The 26,129-nt window shown below is 37.2% G+C and overlaps 1 protein-coding gene across 1 annotated transcript in view; it reads right to left on the reverse strand.

The window, feature by feature from the left end:
• The window catches only part of LAMA2 (laminin subunit alpha 2), a 594,330-nt gene that overhangs the window by 104,810 nt on the left and 463,391 nt on the right, over positions 1 to 26,129 (reverse strand). Inside the window, 4 exon segments of the mRNA XM_021084463.1 lie at positions 679 to 795; positions 7,607 to 7,817; positions 9,127 to 9,289; positions 14,585 to 14,696. Coding sequence (XP_020940122.1) covers positions 679 to 795; positions 7,607 to 7,817; positions 9,127 to 9,289; positions 14,585 to 14,696 — 603 coding nt within the window.

The following is a 26,129-nucleotide window of genomic DNA, read 5'->3' on the forward strand; positions in this document are numbered from 1 at the left end:
CTGGGGTGTAGGTTGTAGACACAGCCCAGATCCTGCATTGCTGTGGCTGTGTTGTAGGCTGATGGCTACAGCTCCGATTCAGCCCTAGCCTGTGAACCTCGAAATGCCATGGGTGTGGCCTTAAAAAGCAAAACAAACAAATAAACAAATACCCCAAAAAACAAGTTGGTGTGATGTGTGAGTACTCGCACCACATATTCATGTCTCCTCAGAGAATACTGTGAAGTTTTAATTGTTACCAATAGGTGGGTATGGTCACAAGAGAATAATGCAAAGACAGTTTTATGCTTACAAGAAAAAGAATAGTATTGGCTTATAATACTGAGATTTCTCACTGGTTTCCATCTATGAGAACCTGTGTCACTATTACCTTTTTTCTTTTTTTCATCTTTTTAGCTATTTCTTGGGCCGCTCCCACGGCATATGGAGGTTCCCAGGCTAGGGGTCGAATCGGAGCTGTAGCCACCAGCCTACGCCAGAGCCACTGCAACGCGGGATCCGAGCCGCGTCTGCAACCTATACCACAGCTCATGGCAACGCCGGATTGTTAACCCACTGAGCAAGGGCAGGGATCGAACCCACAACCTCATGGTTCCTAGTCGGATTTGTTAACCACTGCGCCACGACGGGAACTCCGTCACTATTACCTTTTAACTAAGGGTTTTATCAAATACTCACATCTATGACAGAGTTGATTTCATCTGCAAGACGGTTGGCTTCCTCAAGTATGTCGTTGCCTTCTTTTAAAGTGTTTTCAGTTTGTCGTTTGCCGCTCTCGATTGCCTCTTTCTTTTTCTGTAGAATGAACATCAAGATACCTTTTGGAGAAACATCAAGATACCCTTTGGAGAAAACTTTATCCAGCCCTGTCCTGAGCTGTCTGAGTAGGGCTTTGCAAACAAGATACATCACATTGACCATGAGACCAGATGAGAATGATATAAACTATGCAGTCAGCCCTCCAAGAGTTAGTTTATTTAAATACCTCTACAGATATTTTTTTTCCCCTCCTATTGTGAGAAAGTCATCCAAGAGAAGAAAAGTCATGTGATGGAAGTTGAGCAATTAAAAAACATTTTTTTAAAGCAAGACAGACATCCGTTTTTAATTGACATGTAAGTGCTGAATATGTTGTCCTCAACATGTGGTAGTACACCGAATCACATTGGAACTAGACATTAAAATCCAGACTCTATGTCCAAATGAATATTTTGTGAGCATAAATGTAAGCAGATTTATTCTCTGAGAGTTCTGTAAAATTTGGAAGAAGTAGGATTTTAAAGGGAACTCAAGGAAAGTACTTTACAAAGAAAAAAAAAAAGAGAGAGAGAATATCACATGGAAGAATAAACTTAATGGACTATTCCATAAAAGAGAACAGACCTCTAATTTTTCTTTGAAAATGATAGCTTGTCTCAAAACCACGTAAAACTCATTAGAGTCTAGAAGAGTAAAATCAACGAGAAAGAAATAGCGCTATTTCTCCATTTGGAGCATAATTTTGCGTTTTTTCAACTTCTGACTCCTTCTAATCACCCTTTTTACCTGTGAATTTAACTGCATCATTTACAATTTTAAGCCTCTGCTGTTTATGCTTTTTATGTAAATAATAATGCTGGTTTATATAGTCATTTAGATCTCACGATGTGCCAGGTAGTTATAAATCTTTCTCATTTAATTCTACACTAACTCTATGGGTCCTGTGTTTATCACCTTTCAAATGACTAGAAAATGGAACAAACTAAGTGATTTCCCCCAGGTCACAGAGTACAGTGTAAACACTTGAATCCAAGTCTACCTAATGATGAGCTTGGGTCTTGAACTTTAAAAGCACTGACTCTCCAACTGTGGAAATCACATTTCTTACTTGCACTGGGCTAATTCCACATTCTATTTTCCCTGTCTCCTCACCAACCACTTCAATTTGCTGCCAGTTCACACATCTTGTTCTTGCCTCTGAGCCTTTGCAGTTGCAGTTCTCTCCAGCCCTATGTCCTTCCCCAGTTCCTCATTTTGTTTCCTCCTCATTTAGCCTCACATGAAAGGCTCAGTTCCTTATACTCAAAATATGGCCCATGGGCCGGCAGCATTGGCATCACCTGGAAGCTTGTAAGACATGCACTAACTCAGTGCCTTTTTTTTTTTTTGTAAGCTACTAACTCAGAATCTGCATTTAACAAGAACCTCAAGTGGTTGATATACACAGTCAAATATGAGGAAAATTGTCTTAGAACAAAATCTGGCACACAGTAAACACTATAGAATTGTTAATTATTATATTTATTTTCTTTACCATAGCATTCATTTGTCTGAATTATATTTTATACACTGGCCATAAACTGCAGAAATTCAGATAATATTATTTTTGGGAGGTAGAGCTTGAACCACCTTGATGGCTTTTTCTAAAAAGTTGCTAAAAGCACAGGTTACTGTATGAGAATCAGTGACACCAATTCATCACAAGATGCATACTTGGGGAGGAGAGGAAATGTACATCCCTTGAATGGTACCTTGCTGATGAAGGATACTATTGAATTCATCGTGCAATATACTGAGAACATGTCACGTATTATGTATATTAGCCCATGCTCCAGACTTTATGGCCATATTATATACTTATTTATTGCTTTAGTGACTATTTTCTCACTATAACATAAATTCCATAAAAACTGTCTTTGTATCACTCTACCTCCAGTATCTAGAAGAGTTTCCTCAATAAAATCTTGAATAAATAAATGAAATTAGATTCTATCCCTGGGATTTCTACTATTGACTCTTAGCTCATTCAACTACTCCATCCCTGGCTAATTAGAAGAAATTTCATTTTCTTCTCATGGACAACAAATAGTAGCAGTAGTCCTGATGTTCCTGATTACAAGTCATATCTTATTTCCCAAGGGTCTAACATTCTTTTACATAACTGTCGATTTTAGCCCTTCGCTTTTGTTTGAACTGATTTAAAGTTTACGGACATTCAAGTACCTTTTTTTCAACATGGCTTGCTTGTGTTTATGAATCAAGGTAACTTAAAATGCTGTTATCAATTAGAGGGAGAATATTCCTGTATGTTAGGTGAAGAGCTACATTCATTTTGGAATCTTTATAAAAGCTCTATTTGAGTCCCTTTAGGGAACCAACTGTCATGCAAAGATCAAAATGTATTTTTTTATTATAGTGAAGCAGAAACGATATAGGGATTAAGGATATTTCGGTGGTGGCAAATTTCAGATTAGACATTGATGAAATCTAGCTTTGAACCAAAGAAAGATGAAGATGTGGTGTGCCTAAATATTGATAAATATATTCATATAACACTTATTTGTGCATGCTTTATGGTACTTTATTCACTGAAAAAAACCCAAACATGTCTTTGTGCCAGACACTGTTCTTGGCCCTGGGGATAGAGCAGGCAAGAGACATATTTTTCATGGCTTGTCTGGAGGGAAAGTGAATGAGTAAATTAATGGAATATATATACATACATTTTTTTTTGTCTTTTTTTTTGTCTTTTGAGGGCCACGGCATGTAGAGGTTCCCAGGCTAGGGGTCCACTTGGAGTTGTAGCTGCTAGCCTATGCCAGAGCCACTGCAACATGGGATATGAAGCACGTCTGTGTACCACGCTCATGGCAATGCCAGGTCCTTAACTCAGGGAGTGAGGCCAGAGATAGAACCTGCATCCTCATGGATGCTAGTCAGGTTCACTAACCGCTGAGCTACGATAGGAACTCCATATATTTTTAAGTAATAATGAGTGCTAAAAAAAATAAATAGAGGGATAGAGAAGGATGTAGGATATAAAACACTCAAGACAGGAAAGGCTTGACAAACAAAAAGGGGGCTCACATATAGAGAGAATTATTTTCCAAGTGTATATCACTAGCATAATTGTTCAGTGATTCTCTCTGGACATCAAAGTTGTTATATTTCTAATTTTAACTTCTAATTTGATGTTACTTCATTCCAGAGCTTTGTAAATTTAATCTCCCACCCCCTCTTTTTCTTTTGGTGGGGAGGTTGTTGGGAGTGGACTAAGGACTTCCAAAAGCTATCTTCCTGTCTATCTTTTAGCAACTCATTGCTTATTTTCATCAAAATCCTTCCTTTTCAAGGTTATAATGGTAAGTTTGAGGACAGACAGTTCAATACACATTCCTTTGCTTAACTGAATTGTTCATCTTCTCTTTGCCCTTTGGCCCAGAGTTCCCTCTGCCTTCTTCCATCACTGGAAATGCCCTTCTAACCCTGTCTCTTTCTAGAAGGGTGCATTCAAAGCTTTCTATGATCTGGCTCCAAAGACCATTTTCAGAGCCATTTTATGCTTCAGACTTTTATGTAGCTTATGAATGAGTGTTATTGCTCTAGTTGACATTTCCTAAGATCACACTTTCAGAGCTCTATGTTTCTGCTCATGCTGCTCCATCATTTCTGTCATTTTCTCTGATGCCATCACTTTGGTGTTTGATTCTTCCAGCCCATATTAATCACAGTATTATATACAGTGAAAGGTTAAAATGCCTGAATTTTCAGAAAATTATAAGTTCTTTGAGGCCAGGAATTATTCCTATTCAACGTCACTCTGGTTACCAATAGCACCTTAATGGTAGGTGTCTAACATATATTTGCGTATTATTCCTGCCTGCTTTCTTAGCTTTACATCACACTATTTTCCAACATAAAACCAATCCTTGAGTTTATATGAATCATTCACAAAGTCCCCCAAATAATTACATTATGATCTATGAGTCCAACATTTCAATTGCTTCTAATAGCTTCCGGATATAACCACATTTCTCAGCTTAGTCTCAGAATGTGGTTCTCTTACAACTCAAGGTCTGGACTCACTCTGTTTTTTATTGGCTTTCTATCCCCTCACTTGTCCACTGGCAGTCTTTATTCCAAACCTATTAAATCACTGAATATTCTCCAAAATGTCTTACCTTTTTCTCCCCCTCTATTTCCATGTTTTTTTTTTTCCCCCCTATTTCTGAAATGTTCTTCCTTTTCTACTTTGACTAATTAAAGCTTAACTTTCAGGACTTAGCACACATGTCAGGTCCTCTATGAAGCCCTTCCTAAATCCAGGGGTGATTTCAATGCTCTTCTTTTGTTTACCTCCATGAAAACTACTACAGTGGACAGACTGGTTTACCTGTGTGGACCTCCCACTAAATACAAGTCACTATGAATCATTAGAGATGGTGTTTCATTCTTTCTATCAGTGGTGTTCAAACAAGGCTCCATTTGAAACATGGGTAGGATTTTAAAAACACAGGTTGCTGGGCCCCACTCCCAGTTTTTGAATTCATAAGTTTGGGTTGGAACCTGATGATTTGCATTTTTAAAGAGTTTTTAAGTGATGCTAATGATGCTATTCCAAGGACCACACCATGAGGGCCAGTGTCCCATAATACTCAGTTTTCGTGTTTAGTTTAGCATATTTCCTGATTTTAGTAGGGGCTTGATACATGCTTTTAATAATAAATATTACATTCTTACTTCCTTAAAATTAAAAAAATTGTGTTACATTTTAATTTTATCACCTTCTTTGCAGGCACAGGAGAAATCACTTAGTTAAAACACAATGGATACAATGTATCAGTTCTTCTTAAACCTATAAGTACATCTGATTAATATAGGGAGGTTTTAGAAAATGGACCCTGGACCACACCAGCTAACTCAGACTTTGGGTGGGAGCCCAGGGGAGCCATCTGTTTAGCAAACTCTCCAGGTGATTCTTTATCGGCCAGTCGAGCATCAACCTTGGCAATCAACCTTAATCAGTGTTGGCAAGCGACCTTAAATAAACTGTGCCGTACTCATGTTAATCCAGTCAGTATATCTATTTACTCTAGTAAGTGTTAAACAAATCTTTAGTGAAGCATGGCATAGAAAATGAAAATATAAAAAAGGACCACTTAAACTTCAATACTGACACCTAAACTCCAGGCATCTCTGGAGTTACCCAAGAATGATGGCTCTTGGTTTTAAGCATCACTAAAAAGAAGGAATAGCTAAAGGCACCATTTACTGTGCCGCTATAACTCTTCTTGAAATACTTGCCAAATACTTATTATACTTTCCACACAGGTAATTTTAATTTCTTAAACTGTTGCCATAAAAGGGAGCCGTGCACTTCTGGGTAAGTTATATCACTGGTGTGTCACCAAGCAAGATGGATCATGCGGGAGACAGTGATATGGTGGCATCCCGGCATCCTGCCTAACGAGATGGTACTTTGTCTTTAATATTGCCAGCATGTCAGTAGACTCCAAAGTGGTTGAGATTAGATATATCAGTGAGTCTCCTCAATCTTCTATCAAAATGACAAGGCTAAGTCCCAGGAGAGAGACCTGGAAAAATAATTCTTTTAAAAAATTAATTCATCCTCCTACTGCTTAATCCAAAGGAAAATGGAAAGAAATGAATGGAGAAAAAAATCCAGGTCCTTTGTATGCAACTGTCATTCCACATTTTTGAGAGCATAATATAGGCCAGAGAATGTTCGGTTATGGTTGAAGGTAGAATTATATGTTAGAAGAGATAAAGGTCTGCTGCTGTTTTCAGATCTGCAGGGTCAAACACTTTGAAAAGAACAAAGAGGTAAGTTTGTTTCCTGGGAAATTTTTTTTTTTTTTTAAGTGCCAAGTACAGGTTTGTGTTGAATTCATTCTTAGGAAAAGTGATCGGTTTGCCATGCTAAATATTAGGAAAGAGATGAGAGACTGAGAGATGGGGCAGGGGAGGGGTGGAGGGAGAGGGATTGAGAGAGAGAGGGAAGGGGGAGAGAGAGGACAGGGGAGGGAGAGGAAGGAATAGGGAGGGGAGGAAGGGAGGTAGGGGAGGGACTGAGGCATGTGTTTTAGTCCTAGCTTCATGAATGCTCTAAAAAAGGCAGAAGCTGCCTCTCATTTCTTGAGAAGTATCTCTTGTCTCAGGAGAAGTGGGGAAAACTACCTCAGATTTGATCTATTCATGTTAGTTCCCCGTAAAATATCATTTTCATAGAACACATTGCAATGAAAAAGAGAACCAAAATGTCCCCCAGCTCCAGTCTCTCAGTGAGCTGTTTCTTCTGTGCCTGGATTCCATTAGAAAATCCTTGGCACTTATGTGATTTACGGTAGCTGGATGTCTAAAACCATGGTTTGTGGATTAGGTTGGGTGGGTTGTAAAATCATATAATATTAGTATTTGAAGAAACCCTAGGTATGCTCTAGTATAATGCACTCATTGTATGATTGGGAGACTAATGCTTTGAGACTTTGATTTGCCCAAGCTTATACTTCTAGTTAGGTGGCACAGTTGTCGTTAAGACCAAGGATCCCTGACTCCCAGTAAGATCTCATTCCTCTGTACCACACTGTCCTTAAAAATCTTAAATAGTTTAAGTTGTCTAAATTTTACTTGATTATATGGGCAATGATCATTAGTTACAAAACAAAAAGAAGAATCATTCCTTGTTCTGCTTCTTAGAAGTCTCCTTTCAGAGTTGTCATACTTGACCTCCTAAATGTGCATCACTTTGACTTACTTGGTCAGGGTCAACCCCCCCTCCTTCCCCAACATGCTCCCAGATTCAGATGAAAACGCCTCTAAAACTCACCTCCAAAGCAGTCATGTTTTTCTGGTTTTCTGCAGATAAGAGATTAGCTTCTCTGATTTTATCTGTGGCTTCTCTCAACAGGTCCCAAGCATCATCAACCTTGTTTTGGTAGTCTGCCAATTTCTCCTGAAGATCCTTCTCCATTGCTTCATTCTTCCCCCGGGACTCTCCAAACAGCTTCTTTACTTTCTTCAGAAGGCCTTCTGCAGCTCTAAAGGAACCCCAGCCCAATAACATATAATAAACCCTGTCACTGCCTTAGGATTTATTGGTATTAAACAATGTTACAAAGAGATGCTTACATTAAAAGCATGAAAAAACAAGATAGTATTTAAAGTGGATTGTGTGCTAATCCAACTTGAAAACTGACAGCTGAAAAGTGGCAAGACCATTTATAACTAAACTTTAAGCACAAAAAAATCCACACTTTAAAAATTTGTTAGTAATATAACATTTTCATTTGGAAAGGACCTCATGTGATTCTCATAATCTGCCTGATGGAATGAGTTTTATGATTTACTTCATACACCAAAAACAAAAGCTACCTGATTTATCAGAATGAGACATTTTTTTTTTCCTGTTACTTTGAATATAAACTATGAATACCGATGTGTTTGGTTAGAAACTGACATAGGAACTCCATTTTATTAACATGGTAGTATAATATAATTTCGATCTTTTTTTTTTTCTTCCTGTGGATGGAGTATTCTGGAAGTTTTCTGGATTTAACTTAATGACTTTCCTAAAGAGGTAATATCTGAGAACTTTAAGAAAGGCTAAATACTTGAAAAACTAGTTCTCAGAATAACAGGCATCATAATCTTCTGAAGCACTTGTCAAAACAGATTGCTTGGCCTTGTCCGCAAAATTTCTGATTCAGTAGGTCTAGGGTAGGGTTTTGATAATCTGTAGTTCTAACAAGTTCTCAGAAGTTGCTGATTTAGTAAATAGTATTTAAATATTAATACCATCACTTTGAAGTCAGCTGACTATTAATGTAAAAATGTATTTTTTTTATTGAGTGTATGGTTATAGGAATTCATTGGCTTTAGTAAAATCACTATCATTATCCCCATCCTTAAATTTCCAACCTTTCTTCCACAGTATTGGGCATGTATTTTTGACAATTCTTTTATTCAGCACTTCTTAAGATGACAAAATATGTAGGTTGGTTTGGCTGGCTAAATACCTAACTTTATTTACACAGATTTTTTTTTAAAGCAAGAACAATGGCTGGTTTTAAAGTCCTTAATACAGGAGAGTAATAAGGCAGGGCCATACTAATTGCAGAAGGGACAGCACCAAAAGAAGATCATTTACTTGATTATCTACATGTAGGTATAAACATGCCTTTGATCCATTTTAGAGGAAGTTAAATTACAACTAAAAGAAAAATAAACAGGTAAATAGCAAAGAAAGTATCTCCTACCAAAACTTGTGATGGATAATTTAGAAAACTCTAAGCAACAATTTGGAAAGTTCCTTTCATCAAATGAAAGACTAATAGAGCCTCTACTCACACCAACTCATCTTCAGCAACTTCCTTTTGTGTATCTAGATTTCTCCTCCTCAGTGCTGTCATCATCTGATCAATCTCATTCTGGAGGTCTTGCAAATTTCTCTCAAAGGCCTTTTCTTGAGTTCCTAGAGTTTCATTTAGTTTTACAGCTTTTTCATTTACAGCTGCAGGGGGTAAAACAAATTTTGCAAATTAGTAAACAAAATGCCACATGCAAAAATGACACTCAGCATCTGCTCTTCTCCGCCATCTCCAATAGAAATATATTTTGTCATGGGTGTTCCTGCTGGGAAACAGAAAGACAGTTCATACAGCAATCCATAACAAACAGGGAAATGTGCCATATTTCTCCATATTCTATTTCTTTTTTTGGGGGGGGGGTGGACACAGTAATTAAATCACAGTGTTTCTACCTCAAAAGGAAGAACTAAAGAAGTGGCTCAAACCTTCTTCAGGTAAGAGGTAAAAAATGAGACATGTAGCATATTAACACTGCATTGCTGATAAGACAAAAAGTATTCAATTTTTAAATCCTGAGCAGAAATACCGTCAGTGGTGAGATCTCTGAAAATGAACCTGCCCTTGTACTTCCACACAATTCTGTGTTCATTTGCATAAAGGAATGAGGAGAGGAGCCCCATCCCATCCAGAGGAGAGGGATAAGCATTATAGATCAGGGCTCACAGGTACCTTCCAGCAATAAGAGCCTTCCTAAGGGTCTGTGTTTATTATGCACTAAATGGGGTTTCAAACTGTGCTCTTCAGAACCTTAGGATTCTCCAGGCACTTCAGGTATTCTACAAATGATGCCTATTCTGCCAAGAATCTGTTTTATAGGTTGGTATTCCAGGGAAGATTTCATTTGAAAAAAGAATTCTATGACCAATAAAAGTTTGAACAATTGGTAAATTGAAACATGTACACAGTTCTACCATTCATTTTAGACCAACTTTTCCTAAAGTGTGTTCTATGGAACATTCATTTAGCAAGTTAAAGAGAGATGCTTTTTTGAACTCTTTTTGTCTGTTGAACCCTTATTTCTATAATATTACCTAGGAAAATCCCCAGAATGAGGGATCTGGGTTGGCCAAGAGACATTTTCTATTATTCAAGGCTATCTCTGCTTTTACCCTTTCCAAAAGGTACCTTTCTAATTCTTCTTTAATGATAAATGTCTTTGGCTAGAAGTTACTGCAATCAACCCATTATTTCTGATAGCCATAGTTTAATTTACAGAACAATATGAATTAGGCATTTTAAAGAACAAATACAGCCATCCCTAGTCCTGTGGTAGAAATTATTGCTCAGGTGCTATTCCTAGAATAGCCTGGGTGTCTCTTTCTGGCTGACTGTCTAAAAGTCATACCTTGACATATGCCAAAGAACCTTGTAAGATTCCACCACTACATTAGTAAGATATCACCTGGGCCATGTCATATTTATTAAGGAACCACAGAGACCATGAACTATTGACTGGAAGACTACTTGGTCCAGGAGACTGAGACTATGCCAGAATATCACAATTAAATGTGAGGTTTCTTCTTTTAGATTTCAGGAAAGGTAGTAGGAGATTTAGCTCTACCGATGATACAGCTGCATCTTTCGGTCTGAGTGCATGCCTGTTAGTACAGTCAGTTGCAGCATGTAAGTAACCACTGACAACATTTGCATTCACATTTTTTATAAACAAAAGAGATAAACCCCACCTCCCAACCTGCCAAAGCTGTTTGTTTTCCGTTATTAAATGAATACATAAATGGGTCTTGATTAGAGATAAATTTTGAAATTTGATAAAACATAAGTCCTGAGCCTAGGTTGTATTGAAGAAGGAAGGAACGTGAGATAGTGCCTCACTATTTCTCTTGTGGTCTAATCTCAGTGCTAAACTTCTACAGAGAAGAATTTGGTGGAAAAAGAATGATAGAGTGAGAAAAAGAAAAGATGGCTGTCCCTTCTGGATTGCAACATTCCTTTCAAGTAAAGCAATATGTAAGCCATCAGAAGAAATTATTAGGGTTACAAAAACTGCTTTAGCAAAATGATACTGTATCAAGAAAGCAAGCATTATTTTAATAGAAGAGGTCTGATTGATCCATTGCTTCTCTATATTGGATTTGGAAATTTCTGAGTACTTTTTTTTTTTATTAATTTTTTTTCGGTTGCGCCCATGGCATGCAAAATTCCCAGGCCAGTGATCAAATCTGTGCCACAGCAGTGACCTGAGCCACAGCAGTAACAATGTCAGATCCTTGACCCTTAGGCTATCAGGGAACTCCCTTGAGTACTTTTCAACTAAAGACAAATGTGTTATGTAATCTATTATGAAAGCATATACACAATCACTTCAATATGTTTTCAACAGTATTAAAAAATGCAACATAAACACATCTTTTATTTATTTGTTTTTTTGCATTTTACAGCCACACCTGTAGCATATGGAGATTCCCAAGCTAGGGGTCAAATCGGAGCTGTAGCTGCCAGCCTACATCTACAGCCACAGCAACGCCAGATCCGAGCCACATCTGCGACCTGTGCCACAGCTCACGGCAATGCTGGATCCCTGATCCATTGAATGAGGCCAGGGGTCGAACCCACATCTTCATGGGTACTAGTCAGATTTGTTTCTGCTTGTGCCACAATGTAAACTCCCTAAATACATCGCTTAAATTTATTTATCTTTTCTTCCTACTTTATTTCAAGGGGAATTTAAAGTTGTTTTAAGATATCTTTAAAATAAGACAAAATCAGTTTAAAAGGAGATGGGGTAAAGATAAAAAAATAATGTAAAACAGGCAAAGCATTACTAGACAGAAAGGCATGCTGTAATGTTCACTGCGATAGCTCCTAAATCTAGTGTTAAGTGTGTTAAGTATCCAGGCATTGGGGATAAAAAGGAGTACTTAAGAGGTATATAGTATCTGTAACATACAAACTAAATACATTAATTCCTCAGGAGAAGCAAAGCTGTTTTTCATACTGAACCTGAGAAAAATATCCTCCAGTGGGTAAATTTACCATGAATAACAAATACTATTATGAACTGAGGAACAGGAAAGAAGGATGTCCAACATTTCTTAAGTCCTATTATATGTCAGAACATACACTAATGTTCTCTCATTAATTCTAATAGTTCATGGAATAAAATATAGTTTATTCATGATCTAATCAGGAGTCATAGCACCGTAGACTTTATAAAATTATAGTGAGATAAGAATACCCAAGATTAATAGAAGGTGATTATCTATAAAGAGGCCCTGACTTATGGAATACAGGATGAGTAAGGTACTGCATCTCTAAAAATAAAACTGAAAAATATATAGACAAATGCCAGGCTGAAGCATTCGCTTTTCCCAGGCAATTTATTACCACTAATAAAAACTAAAACCACTGATGATTATCCACCATTATTAGAGTTTTGAGGGGAAGAAAAAGGTATATGTGTGTTGTATAACTCCAAGCTTTTGGTGGGTTTTCTTTTTAAAAAAATCCTCTATTGAGAACTATGTCTAGATACTCATGTTGCAACAGAAGAAATGGTGGGGGAAAAACTGTAAATGTAATGTATACATGTAAGGATAACCTGACCCCCTTGCTGTACAGTGGGAAAAACAAAACAAAACAAAACAAAATCCTCTAAACATCCAAGCTTTGTAATACGTATGTATATCGAAGGGAGGATTTAGTTTAACTCTAGCATGCTCAAATTTGCATTTTCATGAAATTTTAACAGTTGAATCAATTCCATCAAAGTTCCTTTATAAAGGGCTGTGGTGGTCATTTTTGTTAGCATTTCGGCTAGTACCTGCTGGAAGAAGAGAGAGGTGTTCACACTGTCCTCGGGTACTGGATCACAGCTATCCCACGTGGCACTCACGTGAATTAGAGAAAGGTGCACCGTCTGGACAGACACAACCAGACCACTAAACTGATGCACAATTTAGGGGATGGGAGTCACCTTTGATGATACCTAACCCTTTTCTTTGATAGATTGTGGAGCCAAGCCTGGGATATATATCATTGTCTCCTCTCTGCCCCCTGCTGGTACCTTTGTGGAGTGCACACACTGGGAGGTGGAGGGTGCAATGCAGAGAAGTAAGTAGTGCTGATAATGGAGTCTACTGAAAATGTGAATTAGCATTTATTCTTATGTATCAATCTTTGATAGACATGATGAGGATGAATTCTTAGGAAAGGCTGCTGGGTGTTGCGTGCTTGAGACTGAGATGGGAAGGAAAAGGAAAGTACCTGGAGTATTGACTAATGTCTTCAGGGATCTAGGTAGAGTGAGCCTGCTCCATCTGCACTGAGGTTATATTTTTGAGGCGGGGGTGGGGGGGGGGGGGAGATGGACACTTTCGAGCAATAGTAATAGAAAAACCAGGGAAAGCACAGCAACTTCATCTAGCAGAGAGTAAACCACAGTGAGTTAACAACTGAGATGCTTTTGGCAGGAGTGACTTTTGTTTCAGATCCTAACATGTTTTGCCTGAGATCATGTCTCAGATTAAAACTCTACTGCTTTTTGCTGTGGGGATTCTTTGGAAGTTTCTGTCTCTTCTTGGCCAGAGATTCCTAAGAATTACCTGTCAGGATCTGCCTTGATGGTTATCTCATGTCCTGATTTATTTGTCTACATTAGAAACTAAAGTATCTAAAATGTATAATAACATTGCAGAGCAAGAAAAACAATTTTTAAAGCAAAAGGAAAACATTTTTTCCTCCTTTCTCAACATGCATGCATGTTTATTATTTATTAAAGATGTTTAAGAACTAATGTTTTGTTTTGTATTTTTCAGAGTTAAAAAAATTTTTTTTGCATTGAGTTTCTTCATCTGGGCCTGAACCAAAAATGGTTTCTACTTTGATTCTCAAATCAGATTGGTAGATGCCAAGAACCATCTTCTAGAGAATTGTGGACTGAATGCAGTACAGCTTCTGGTAAGGTAGCAAATCCAAATCTGAAGCAACAGATGTTCATTAAAAACCGGTACCAAGTATTTAAAAGTCATTTTGAGAAGTTAAAGAGCTGTTTTAATGTACCAAGTAGAATGATAAAAATTGCTTTTTTAAAAATCAAAAATCTTTTAAATGGTTTTGAATACAAAACCAGCACAAGAGCAGAGCTAAGTTGCCTGTTAACTAATTTAATTGTATTTGATCACAATAGCCATTTCTCAAGAATCAGAGCATTCCTAAAAGAAAGTATGCAATTTACTGCTATTCTGTACTCATAATTCCTAATTCATTGACTGTTGTCACAAATTTAACATTGTAGGTTGTAGATTCTCAGCTTATTGGACATCTTGATTCTCAGCCCTTGAATATCTTGATTAAAATACTTTTTAAAAACCCAAACCTCCAATTTAAAAATATTACTAGTGAAATTCCAGTCCTGTGTAATCCCCTTTTTCTCTTTGCTGTTGGGAGAAGTAATGATTAATTTGTGACTTTTCTAATACCTTCTGCATCCCGGGCAAGGTCCTTAATGAATTCTCCTAAGGAGTTTGCTCTCGTGTTCGTTCTCTCAGCATCCTGTCCAGTTTGCTCACCATCTGCTGTCACTTTGGTAGCCTAATGATCCAAATTCGGGAAAAGCATAATTAATAGAGATGATGAAACTATAACTAGATAAGCTTCCACCAGCTGCATTTTCTTTCAAATATTACTTTGAGCCAAAGGCAATCGATGAATTATTGATCAGATGTACTGGAAATGATGCCCCATGCTCAAGTATACAATTAAACTTTATTGCTTCTTCCATTAAATGGAAATCAGAGAGCTGTATTTGGTCTTTTTAAAACCCTCGTTATATGCAATGGCACCGAAGAAGCGATAAAGCACAATTATTTTTGAAATATCTTTAAGGTACTATTGCCAAATTTTTTAATGGATTCTTTAGCCTCCACATGTTGCAGTTTTGTCCATATTTTATTTACGGAAAAAGTGTGGAGTGTAACAATGATCTCTTGAAAGAGGCACAAGGCAGTCTGTCTCAATAAGCTTGATCCTATAGATTTGGTTTAGATCAATACGGTAATTAAAGAAACAAAGAGGAGGAAATGCTTAGCTACTATGTAGTAAAACACTTGTTTTAGAAAACTCTAAAGATCTAGTAAAATGTTAAAGAAGAAAAAATGCTAACTTTCCCATACGACATCACCAAAAAAGATTCCAGTAATCATAGAACCCACATATTACCGTCAACAAAATAAAACAGAACCCCACAACAGCCCCATCTCCCAGAAAGTATCCTCATATAGTTTAAACCTTATTCATGTTGAAAATACCATTTGACACAGTGAAATCCATTTACTGTATTCATAGTTAAGATATACCATATTTGGTCAAATAAAAATGGCATATGTAACATGAAAAGTTTCAGATACTGCAAGGCATAGAGCACTCTGTAATGAGTTTATACTTCATTTTTCTATGTGTATGCATAGGCTAATAAGTGACTACCTTTTCTAAGAAATAAGGATAATCTAACTACAGATAATGAATCAAAGAATCACAAACTGCTTCAATATAATTTCAATAAGGTCCAAGTTGGCAGAATATTAATGTTCCACAGTCTTGTACCAAGAGTGCTTGCCTCTTAGCATGCCCAGCAAATCTACATTGTTTTATACATAAATAGATTTTAAATAGAACTGAAAATAGAACTAAAAGTCTGGCCAGCAGAGAACATGGTAGGAGGTGCTGTAGGAATTCGACTGCATTTTTTGATTTCCCAGGGGAGCAGTACGAGGTTTATTTCATGAAAATTTTCAAGGTTTGGAGTAAAAGGTAGAATACAGAGTTCAACTATTATAATCTATTTTCTCAATCTGCAGTGTAATCACAAATAAAAGAATGAAAAGATAAGAATCCAATGAAAGTTTTAAAAATTCCTCTTCATAGTTTCAGTATATATACACACAATGATTTGATTAACAATATATTAGAATGCTGTGGATTAACTCTTCCAGAACACTAATAATGGAATAATGTTCACTTTTAGATTTGAGGCTCAGTTGGATCAAGAAACTCTTTACACCTACACACCAAACGAATGTACACTCACATAATTTTTAAAACAGTGCTTTTAAATTCCTAAGGTAAACTGCTTAAGGTGTTGTCTGTCTAAACTGCTTTAGATGTCTGTCTACTCTAGGTTTCACTGTATTTGATAATATCACTACTATCTTCACAGATCACAGAACACTCTAATAAGGCACTTGATCTATATTATGATGATCTTTCAATAACTTATCTTAAGAATTAATATATCGCTGTAGTCTTACAACACAGAAAATATATCATTTGAACTAAAATTTATTTCTTGCTTTGTATCTTTATATTACACCAAAGTAATAACTTACATAAATATTCATACCATCAAGATTTCCAAATTGCGTATGCTCAAAGCATCTAATGTTTGAAAATAAATGTGTACTGATACACTCTCCACTTTAAATTCGGGATGATCAAGATAGTATTTATCGCCTTGACTTCTACTCATCTAATTCATGCAATAATGTGTAAGATACATTGTTAACAAACTCGGGACTAATTACAAGAGTACTCCAATACTAAGATGTCAAGAATTCTATATAATTATGATAAGAAATAACTCAAAAATGTTATCACTAAGACCTTATGCAATCAGCCTCTCCGGCTTCCTTTTACTATAGGAAATATGCCAAACTCTTTCCCTCTTAGGGCCTTCTTGTATTCTGTAGTCTTTGCCTGGAATGAGCTTCTGCTCAACAATTTTAGTGCCTGGATCCTTGTCATCATCAGCTTTCTGCTTACGAAGTGTCTGTTCTTGGTATGGCCATCCCTAGGGCACCTGTTTAGGTTTCTGAACTTCTTGCAGCAGAACATTTCGTTCATGGCACCATTATGATAGCATTTTAGAATTACTATTTACATGCTGGCATACCTATTTATTGGCTATCTTCCTCACTTGGACAGGAACTTGGTCTGTTTTGCTCATTACTTTATATCCAGCTTCCAGTGTGATGCTTCACTTACAGCAAATACTGAATGAATACCGTTAATGATCTGACTGAACAACAATTTCCTAACTAATCTTGCCAACCTTATTATGATTCTTATTGCCTACCTTTCTAGGAACATTTCCAGAAAATGGTTTATTCATATTCTTGCTCCCTAATTCCTCTCCAATTATCCAAAATAAATCTAGCCCTCAAGATGATTCAGTTCCAACCTTGCTTTCTCTGTGAAGCCATCCCTGACTATTCCTGCAATACTCTTAGATTTTCAAGACCAAATATCATTACCGCTATTCATAACGCTTGTGGATAATTATTTTGTTGGGTGTTTGGCCATATCTATCTCATCTCAATCCTTGGGAGAATCTCTTTTCATTCCCTTAAGTGCCAGGCATGGTGTCTGGCAAATTGTAGGAGGTCAAAGATGTTGGGTGACTGACTGATATAATGATAATCAAACAAACTATCCCTTTGAAGTTCTAAAGACTGTTGGAGGAAAAAAAAATCTCTTCCATATGCCTTCCCAATATCATTCGAACTGGCCATATGCCTAGGTTTTTTCTTGCCAGTGAATGTGGATGGCTGGGCATTTTTCAGAGCCTCATAGGAAGCTGCTCAAGATTTACATTGAGAGCTTACTAGGAGAACCAGGCCTGAGAGCCTCTGGTCCCAACTGCACTGCACTCTAGTCACTGGCCTCCCAGTAATTCAAAATTAGCCTGTGACTACACACCAAATATTCTGGTGAGGGTGGGTAAAGGTAGGGGTTGGGGATGGACAGAAATCTTTATGGCCAGCACAGTGCGTACTAAGGAAGAAGGTAGCCTTCCCTCTGCACAGACAAGAAGGGCTTCCATCCAGGAGAGGAGGGGATGTGAGGTTTCCGGCACCAAAAAGCATTGACTTATGCTATTAACTCTCTAAAAAGGTGGGCTACACCGACAGGTTCAGCTGTACCCCAGATTGATATGTGTGTTCACAAGGGCTGACAATACTCTCTTGTGTTTGTAGAGATATATAAAGGGCACAATTCTTGTTTTCACAGCGGTGAGGATGAAGGTATGAAGAAGTTAAGTGACTTATCTGAACTCACACATATAGGGAATTGGGAGAGAAACAAAATTTCTGTCTCACAGCTTTATATTCTGTCTATAGCAAATTCTAACTGACGTTTGACTAACATCCAGGAGGACTAAGAAGATAACATAAAAAGTTATACATTGTGAGTGAAAGGAGTGCCATGGCTGCAGCTTTTACACTAAGTGCATAAGCTTTAGGTATTACTAAATTAATATATTTAAAAATCCATATCCACATCTGAACACCTTATAGATACATTTTCAAAAATCATGTCTCATTACGCAGTCATTAAGTTGAAGAGTCAGTCAAAACCACCCATGAGAGATTCCATAAAGGAAGCCAATGACAAATACACTATCATCTATGAGGAGCGGTGATGATTGTAAAAGCGAAGTTCACAAAAATCAGTTTCACCCAGGACAGGCTGTTGATAACGTTATAGATGAATGCTAAATACTATGTGATAGGAGCTATCTGTCTGATTCAGTTTGGCTTTTCTTGCATTTTCATTAAATTACCATCCCCACCCTTAGCTTGCTTCTTACTATTATCTTGTCCTCTGAGCACCTGACAAATGTCTTCTCATTGATCTTAATATGTCGCATATTCTTCCTTTCATTATCTATCTTAGATCTTCCTATTTTTATATTCTCTTATCTCTTATCCCTTTGTAAATGATACCTTATAAAGGACGTTGCATGTATCTCTCTTGCCTTTGATTATCTTTTTTTTTATATTCAAGTTCATTCAATTAGGTATTTTTTTCCTTTTATTTTTCTTTTTGGGTTTTTTTTTTTTTTGGAGTATTTATATCCAGGCAGCATGCATTACCATTAGGCACACATTCATTTACTTCTGAACAATGTAGCTGTTACTTTCTTGCTTTAGCTCAAGCAGTTCTCACTGTGCCTCTTGATATCCGCACATAATTTTCTTGGTTGGATATCACTAGTGTCTCTCATTTTCTGCCTTCTTTATGTTAAAACTAGAAAGTCTAATGGAGCAAATCTAACTACTGAATAGACAACATTGCTTAGATGCTATCCGCCTTTGCATTTGCAGACTTATACAGTTTCCTGCTAAAATTAAATTTCAGATCTAATCATTTATACAATATTCTCAAGGGTCATCTTCTAACACTACCAGTTCTGCATGTCTAAGTGTCAGTGAAGCACTCCTCAGGTGAGCTACTAGGACAGACAACACACAAGGAAAGAGACAGGGAGCAGCCAACTGACCCTGAGGGATGATAATAAGTCAGCGCCACGTGAAGTTTCTCCCTAAATATTTCAGGTGTCAGTTTTGCAAGTTCCAAATAAAAAGTAAGATTGGTTATACATTATTTCTCTTTCTTTTAAAATAGCAGAAATTAAAAACATTTGAACATTTAAAGCTATAAATAAGGCATTGTAAAGATACACACACACACACACACATATATAGTAGGCACTTAAATTATTTAAAAACTAGTTTCTTCATTTTGGAAATGTTTCATCTTCATTTAAATTTGATTTTCAATATGCAGTAAAATATAATGTAAATAAAGCTAAATTTTAATATTTATATAGTTGTCTATTACATAGTATCCATCCCTTATAGAATATGAACATTTAAGAGATGTTTATCAAAGAAAGCAAAATACTCAACTTCGTTATAATTATAAATATAAACCTGACTTTAGTGCATTTTAGAGAAATTCAAAATCAATGTTTGTTGTGGGTTTCTATACCTTTCATCTGGTTTTATGCTATTATTTATTTATTTATTTTTGGTCCTTTTGGCTTTTTAGAGCCACAGCCACAGCATATGGGGGTTCCCAGGCTAGGGGTCCAATTGGAATTGTAGCCACCAGCCTATGCCAGAGCCACAGCAATGAGGATCTGAGCTGCGTCTTTGACCTACACCACAGCTCACGGCAATGCCGGATCCTTTAGCTCACTGAGTGAGGCCGGGGATCGAAGCCGCATCCTTGTGGATGCTAGTCAGGTTCATTAACCACTGAGCCATGACAGGAACTTGATATACTATTATTTAAATATTTACAATTAATAAACAAATATTGACTGAATATCTACTATGAGCATGATATTGGTGATACTGTGGTAAGGGAAAAAAACTCATACTTCCTATCTTTTTGGAGCTTATAGTCTGGTGGGTAGAGATGTATTTGTTTAATGATCATGAAAATAAATTTATAATTACAAACTGAAGAGAAAGCACTGTGTTACAACACAGTTATGAGAGGCATCTCATCACACCTGTAATATCACAGTAGGCTTAAGTAGACTTTGAATGAGCTGAGGTTTAGAAGGTGAACTGGAATTAACAGAAGTTAACAAGATGTAGGAGGAAGTGATTTACTTCAAGGCTAAAGAAAACATGCAGAAAGGCTCTGTAGTAAGATGAAGTAACCGAAGCATATTATGGCTAGAGTGCAGATGGCCACAGTCAAAGTGGGGAGAGATGTGGCCAAGAGGAGTATTTTGGTCTTTATCTGAAGAGCAATGAGAAGTCAAGGGAAAGATTTTAAGCCCTAGGATGATGACATGTTCAAATTTGGAAGAGTGAAAGTGCATTGTGGCTATACCATGGAGAACAATCAGAAGGAAAATAAGAGCAAAAGCTGGACTAGCTACAAAGCTAATGTGGTGATCCCAAACTAATCGATTGGCTGCGAGTGGGGTAGTGAAGATGAGGTCTTCACAGAGGTGGAACTCACTGAATTTGGTAATGAGTTAGATAAGTGAGAGGATGGTGAGGAATAAAGTGGCATCGAGGAAGATTTTGAGGTTTCTGGCTTATATGTTCAATGCATGAGGGTCCAGAAAACCAGACTATGAGTTGGGCAAGGGAGAAGGCTGAGGAAGTAATGGGAATGAGATCACAAGGAGAGAGCATCACATGTCATTTTGATCAAAATGGAGACTTTGAAGGAGGAGAGTGACTCAATCAGGTCTGTGATTTAGAAAGTTCACTCTGCCATTGGAAAAATAATTGGTTGGAGTTGGAGAAAAGGCTTAGAAAAGAAGGGTCACAGAAGGCCACTGAATTGGGTTGGGGTGAAAAAGAGGGTAGAATGAAAAGCAACCCATTCACTTCTATTTGGGGATACTGGTAAATACTGGAGGGTAAATCACCAAGAGACTCTAAAGAGAAGAGAGTATGGGTTTTAAGAGGAAGATGACAAGTTTTAATTTGAGATGTCAGGACTGAAACAGGAGAATGAAGTCTATCTTGAGAATATAGGCTTATTAATCATTAGCATATACATGACTACTAAAGTCCAAAGAGAGAGTTTACAGAGTGGAAGGAGGTGTGGACTGAGGATAAGACCCCAAGAAAATCAACTTTTGATGGAGGGCAGAGGAAAAGCCCGAGAATGGAAGGTCTGAGAATTAAGAGAAAAACAGAGGCAAGTATGTTAAGAAGGAAGATAGGGTCAAAAGTGGCACTTGCAACAGGAAGTTCAAGTAAAATGAAGTTTTCATTGGACTCAGAGGACAGCTTGTCATTGATTATCTTGTAGAAATAATGAGCAGGCTGGGACTGGATATCTAGGCTGTGGTGGGATGAGAAGTGAAAGCAGAACTGTCTCCCAGTCTTTCAAAAATCTGGCTGTGAAACAAAAGAAGGAGGTAAGGACAATAGCTATGGAGGTTATATGGAATTAATAGACGTCAACAAGATACAGGAGGAAGTCATCTAAAAGCATCTCAGTATTTGCACACTAATTGTAAAACAGTGGAAATATGCTACATATGATGCCCATATTCAAGGAACTTATATTCCAAGGGGGAAATAAAACTATAATAAATTAAAACAAACTGAAAAAGATATATGATTATGCCATGTTTTGCTTAGATAATATTTGCATGTTAACCAAATTACATAAAATAAATGTTAAAAATGTTAGTTTGGGGAAGAAGTATTATTCCCTTTACCAAGGGCTATTAGAGAATTAAATTGCTTCATGAAAACAACAAGCACAAAATACAGAAGCAACTGAAGGAGAGAAGGCAGCTCTCACACCAGCTATGCAAGATGAGACTCGCCAGCTGTTTTTAAAAATATAAAGAATGCATTGGTCATAACATGACTGGCCACTTACAAAGCAGAGAAAGGACTGTTAAAAAGATTGCTGTACCAGTGAAAGGATTTTCCAGAGGAAAGGGATCTGGAAGCTATAGGCTTACAGTAGTTTTCAACCTGCCTGACATCAGAATCATCTAGAGGCTCTTGAAAATCAGTGTACCTACTGTGCCTCAGATCAAATTATGTCACAACCTTTGAGGGTGAGACTGGCACCAGGTAATTCCAATGTCCTAAGTTTAAGACATTGCCTCCCATCATGTAATCATGGATAATAGATGGTCATGGCTATTGCACTTCTCTCTGGCCCAATAGCTGAATCACTTGTGGCCAAGAGATAAAGTTATTGGTGGTCTTAGCCTGATACTATTGGATAGTTATGTCATCTAGTCCTTTAGTTATGATTCCATGCATATTAATACACCTTTTGATTATCACTCAATTTGACCACCGGGAAAGAAAGATTTGATCATGTTAACCTGAATATTGAGGGTCTCCATGGAAGTTCTGTTTCTGGTGGGGACAAGGTCAATTAACAAGTGAGAATTTCTATTCCTCCCCATTCTTACTGCATTAAGGAGATATTGCTTCCATCAGTCTAAATTCTAGGCTAACGATGTTTCAAAATCTGAAAAATGGGTAGATAAAAATGGCATTGGAATGTGGAAAAGGGGAAAATGAGTAACTTTACAGTGGAGAGAACACTACCTCAGCCAGGGGATCAAGATCAACATCAACAGTAATAAGATACATTGATGGCATTGATGATATATGATGAGATAAAAACAATACATTATCTCTGTGTCTTTCTCACAAAATTCTGTAACTCTGTTCTAATCATGAGAAAAACACAAGATAAACCTCAGCGGAGGGACATCCCACAAAATACATGAACTTGTCAAAACTGTCAAAATCATCAAAAACAAGGCAAGTCTGAGAAATTGTCACAGTCTAGAGGACACAGCCCAAGAAGACAAGATAATTAAATGTAATGTAGTATCCTGGAGGGATCTTGAAACAATAAGAAGACAGTAAGTAAGACTGAAGAAATCTGAAGAGAGTCTTTAGTTAATAATAATAATGAAATAATATTAGTTCATTATTTGTGAGATATACATAATACTTAAATATTAACAGGGGAAATTGGATAGCAAATATATGGGAAATCTCTGTACTATCTCTGCAACAGCTTTTCTGTAAATCTAAAACTATTTTAAAATGAAGACTATTTAGGAGTTGCCGTCGTGGCTCAGTGGTTAACGAATCCAACTAGGAATCGTGAGGTTGCAGGTTCAATCCCTGGCCTTGCTCAGTGGGTTAAGGATCCGGCATCGCCGTGAGCTGTGGTGTAGGTTGCAGACGTGGTTTGGATTCCGCGTTGCTGTGGCTCTGGTATAGGCTAGCAGCTACAGCTCCGATTAGACCCCTAGCCTGGGAACCTCCATATGCCATGGGAGTGGCCCTAGAAATGCCAAAAAGACCAAAAAAAAAAAAAATTAAAAATAGTATTGGTACTAACTCATTGGATAATAGATTTGAGTGTAAAATGCAAATTATAAAACTCTTAAGATCACGTAGTATAAAATAGTATAAGATCTATATAACTTTGAGTATGGCAATGAGTTTTTAGATCCAATACCAGAGCAATCTTTAAAAAAAGAACTGCTCAGCTGGGCTTCATTAAAATTAAAAACTTCTGCAATGTGACAGATATTATCAAGGGAATGATAAAGCAAATCAAAGGCTGGGGGAAAATATTTGCAAGATGAATCTAATAAAAGACTGCTATCCAAAATACATATAAAAAACAATAATAAAACCTAACTTGACTGAAAAATGAGAAAAGTCTTCTTAGTTCATTCCAGCTGCTATAAGAATATACCACATATTAGCTGGCTTATAACAATAGAAATTTATTTCTCACAGTTCTGGAAATTGGGAAGTATAAGATCACATCCTCAACAGATTTGGTCTCTGATGAAGGCTTGCTTCCAGTGTCTTTTCACTTTGTGTTACATGGCAAGGAAGGGTCAAAGTCTCATTCTCGGGTCTCTTTAATATGGGCACTAATTCCATTCATGAGGTCTCTGCCCTCAGGACTAAATCACCTCCAATGACCTCCAATGTTGTCACCTTGGGGTTAGGATTTCAACACGAGACTTTGGAAAGGACACAAGCATTCAGTACATAGCAAGACCTGAATAGATATCTTACCAAAGAAGTTACAGATGGCAAATAGGCACATAAAAAATGCCCAACATCATATGTCATCAGGGAATTGTAAATTAAAACTAGCATGAGATGCTACTACACACTTATTAGAATGGCCAAAATTCAAAACACTGATAACACCAAATGCTGGTGAGTATGTGAATCAATATAAACTCTTATTCATTGCTGCCTGGAGTGCAAAATGGTACAGCCACTTTGGAAGATAGTTTGGTGATTTCTTACAAACTAAACATATTCTTAATATATGATCTAGCAGGAATTCCTGTCATGGCTCAGCAGAAATGAATGTGATTAGCATCATTGAGGATGCAGGTTTGATCCCTGGCCTCACTCAGTGGGTTAAGAATCCGGCATTGTTGTGAGCTGTGGTGTAGGTCGCAGACATGGCTTGGATCTGGCATTGCTGTGGCTGTGGCATAGGCTAGCGGCTACTGCTCTGATTTGACCCATAGCCTATGAACCTCCATGTGCCATGGGTGTGGCCCTAAAAAACCAAAAAAATATGATCTAGCAATTACACTTTTTGGTTTTTATACAAAAGAATGGAAAATTTTTGTACTTGGATATTAATAGCAACTTGATTCATACTGTCAAATCTTAGAAGCAACCAAGGCATCCTTCAGGAGGTGGATGGATAAATAAACCATGATATAATGGAAAACGGAGTATACTCAGCACTAAAATGAAATGAGCTATCAAGCCATCAAAGGACATGGAGGAAACTTAAATGTATACGACTAAGTGAAAGAAGCTGATCTAAAGAGGTTACATACTGATGATTCCAACTATATGATGTATGATTTGTAGAGACAGTAAAAAGATCAATTGTTGCTCTGGGTTAAGAAAGAGGAATGGGTGAATAGGCAGAGCATGGAAGGTTTTTAGGGCAGTGAAACTATTCTACAAGAAACTCTAAAGGTGAGATACGTCATTAAACATTGTCAAAGTCCATAGAACGTACACACAAGAGCGAACCCTGAAGTGAACTACAGACTTTGAATGGTAATGATTTGTCAGTATAGGTTCATCTATTGCAACAAATGCCACTCTAGTGGAGGAAGTTGATAATGGAGGAGACTATGCTTATGTTGGGGCAGAGGGCATGTGAGAACGGTCACTATTTTCTAATCAGTGTGCTTTAAACTCCTCAAAAATAAAAAGTCCAAAGAATTTAGTATAGGAGAGTCTGCTGGAAGATGAAAGGATGTAGGTTAAGAAATAATAAAGTTAATAACAATAATAATAATAATAAACGCTCAGATAATGCAGCTGTAATCAGCTCAATGAAGGCAACAGCAGGGTCAGTTTTAATTACACCTCTTTCCCAGCGTCTGTTTTTCTGTTATAGAGCCTAGAACATGTTCGAACCCCAGAAGGTATTAATGAATGAATGAATGAATGAAATGCCATTGTTCATGGAATTTTCCCTATTTACTCTCAATAAAGTTAAATTATTCCATTTGTATATATATCTCTCAGGTACACTACTCTATTCCATATTGCACTATATATTTACTTGCACTTGTCCCATATTAACCTCCACACACCTAAATGTTTATGTACATACACACGCACACATACTCCCCACAGTAGATTGCAAGCT

Source organism: Sus scrofa, chromosome 1 (assembly GCF_000003025.6).
Source record: "Sus scrofa isolate TJ Tabasco breed Duroc chromosome 1, Sscrofa11.1, whole genome shotgun sequence".
Lineage (NCBI taxonomy): Eukaryota > Metazoa > Chordata > Mammalia > Artiodactyla > Suidae > Sus > Sus scrofa.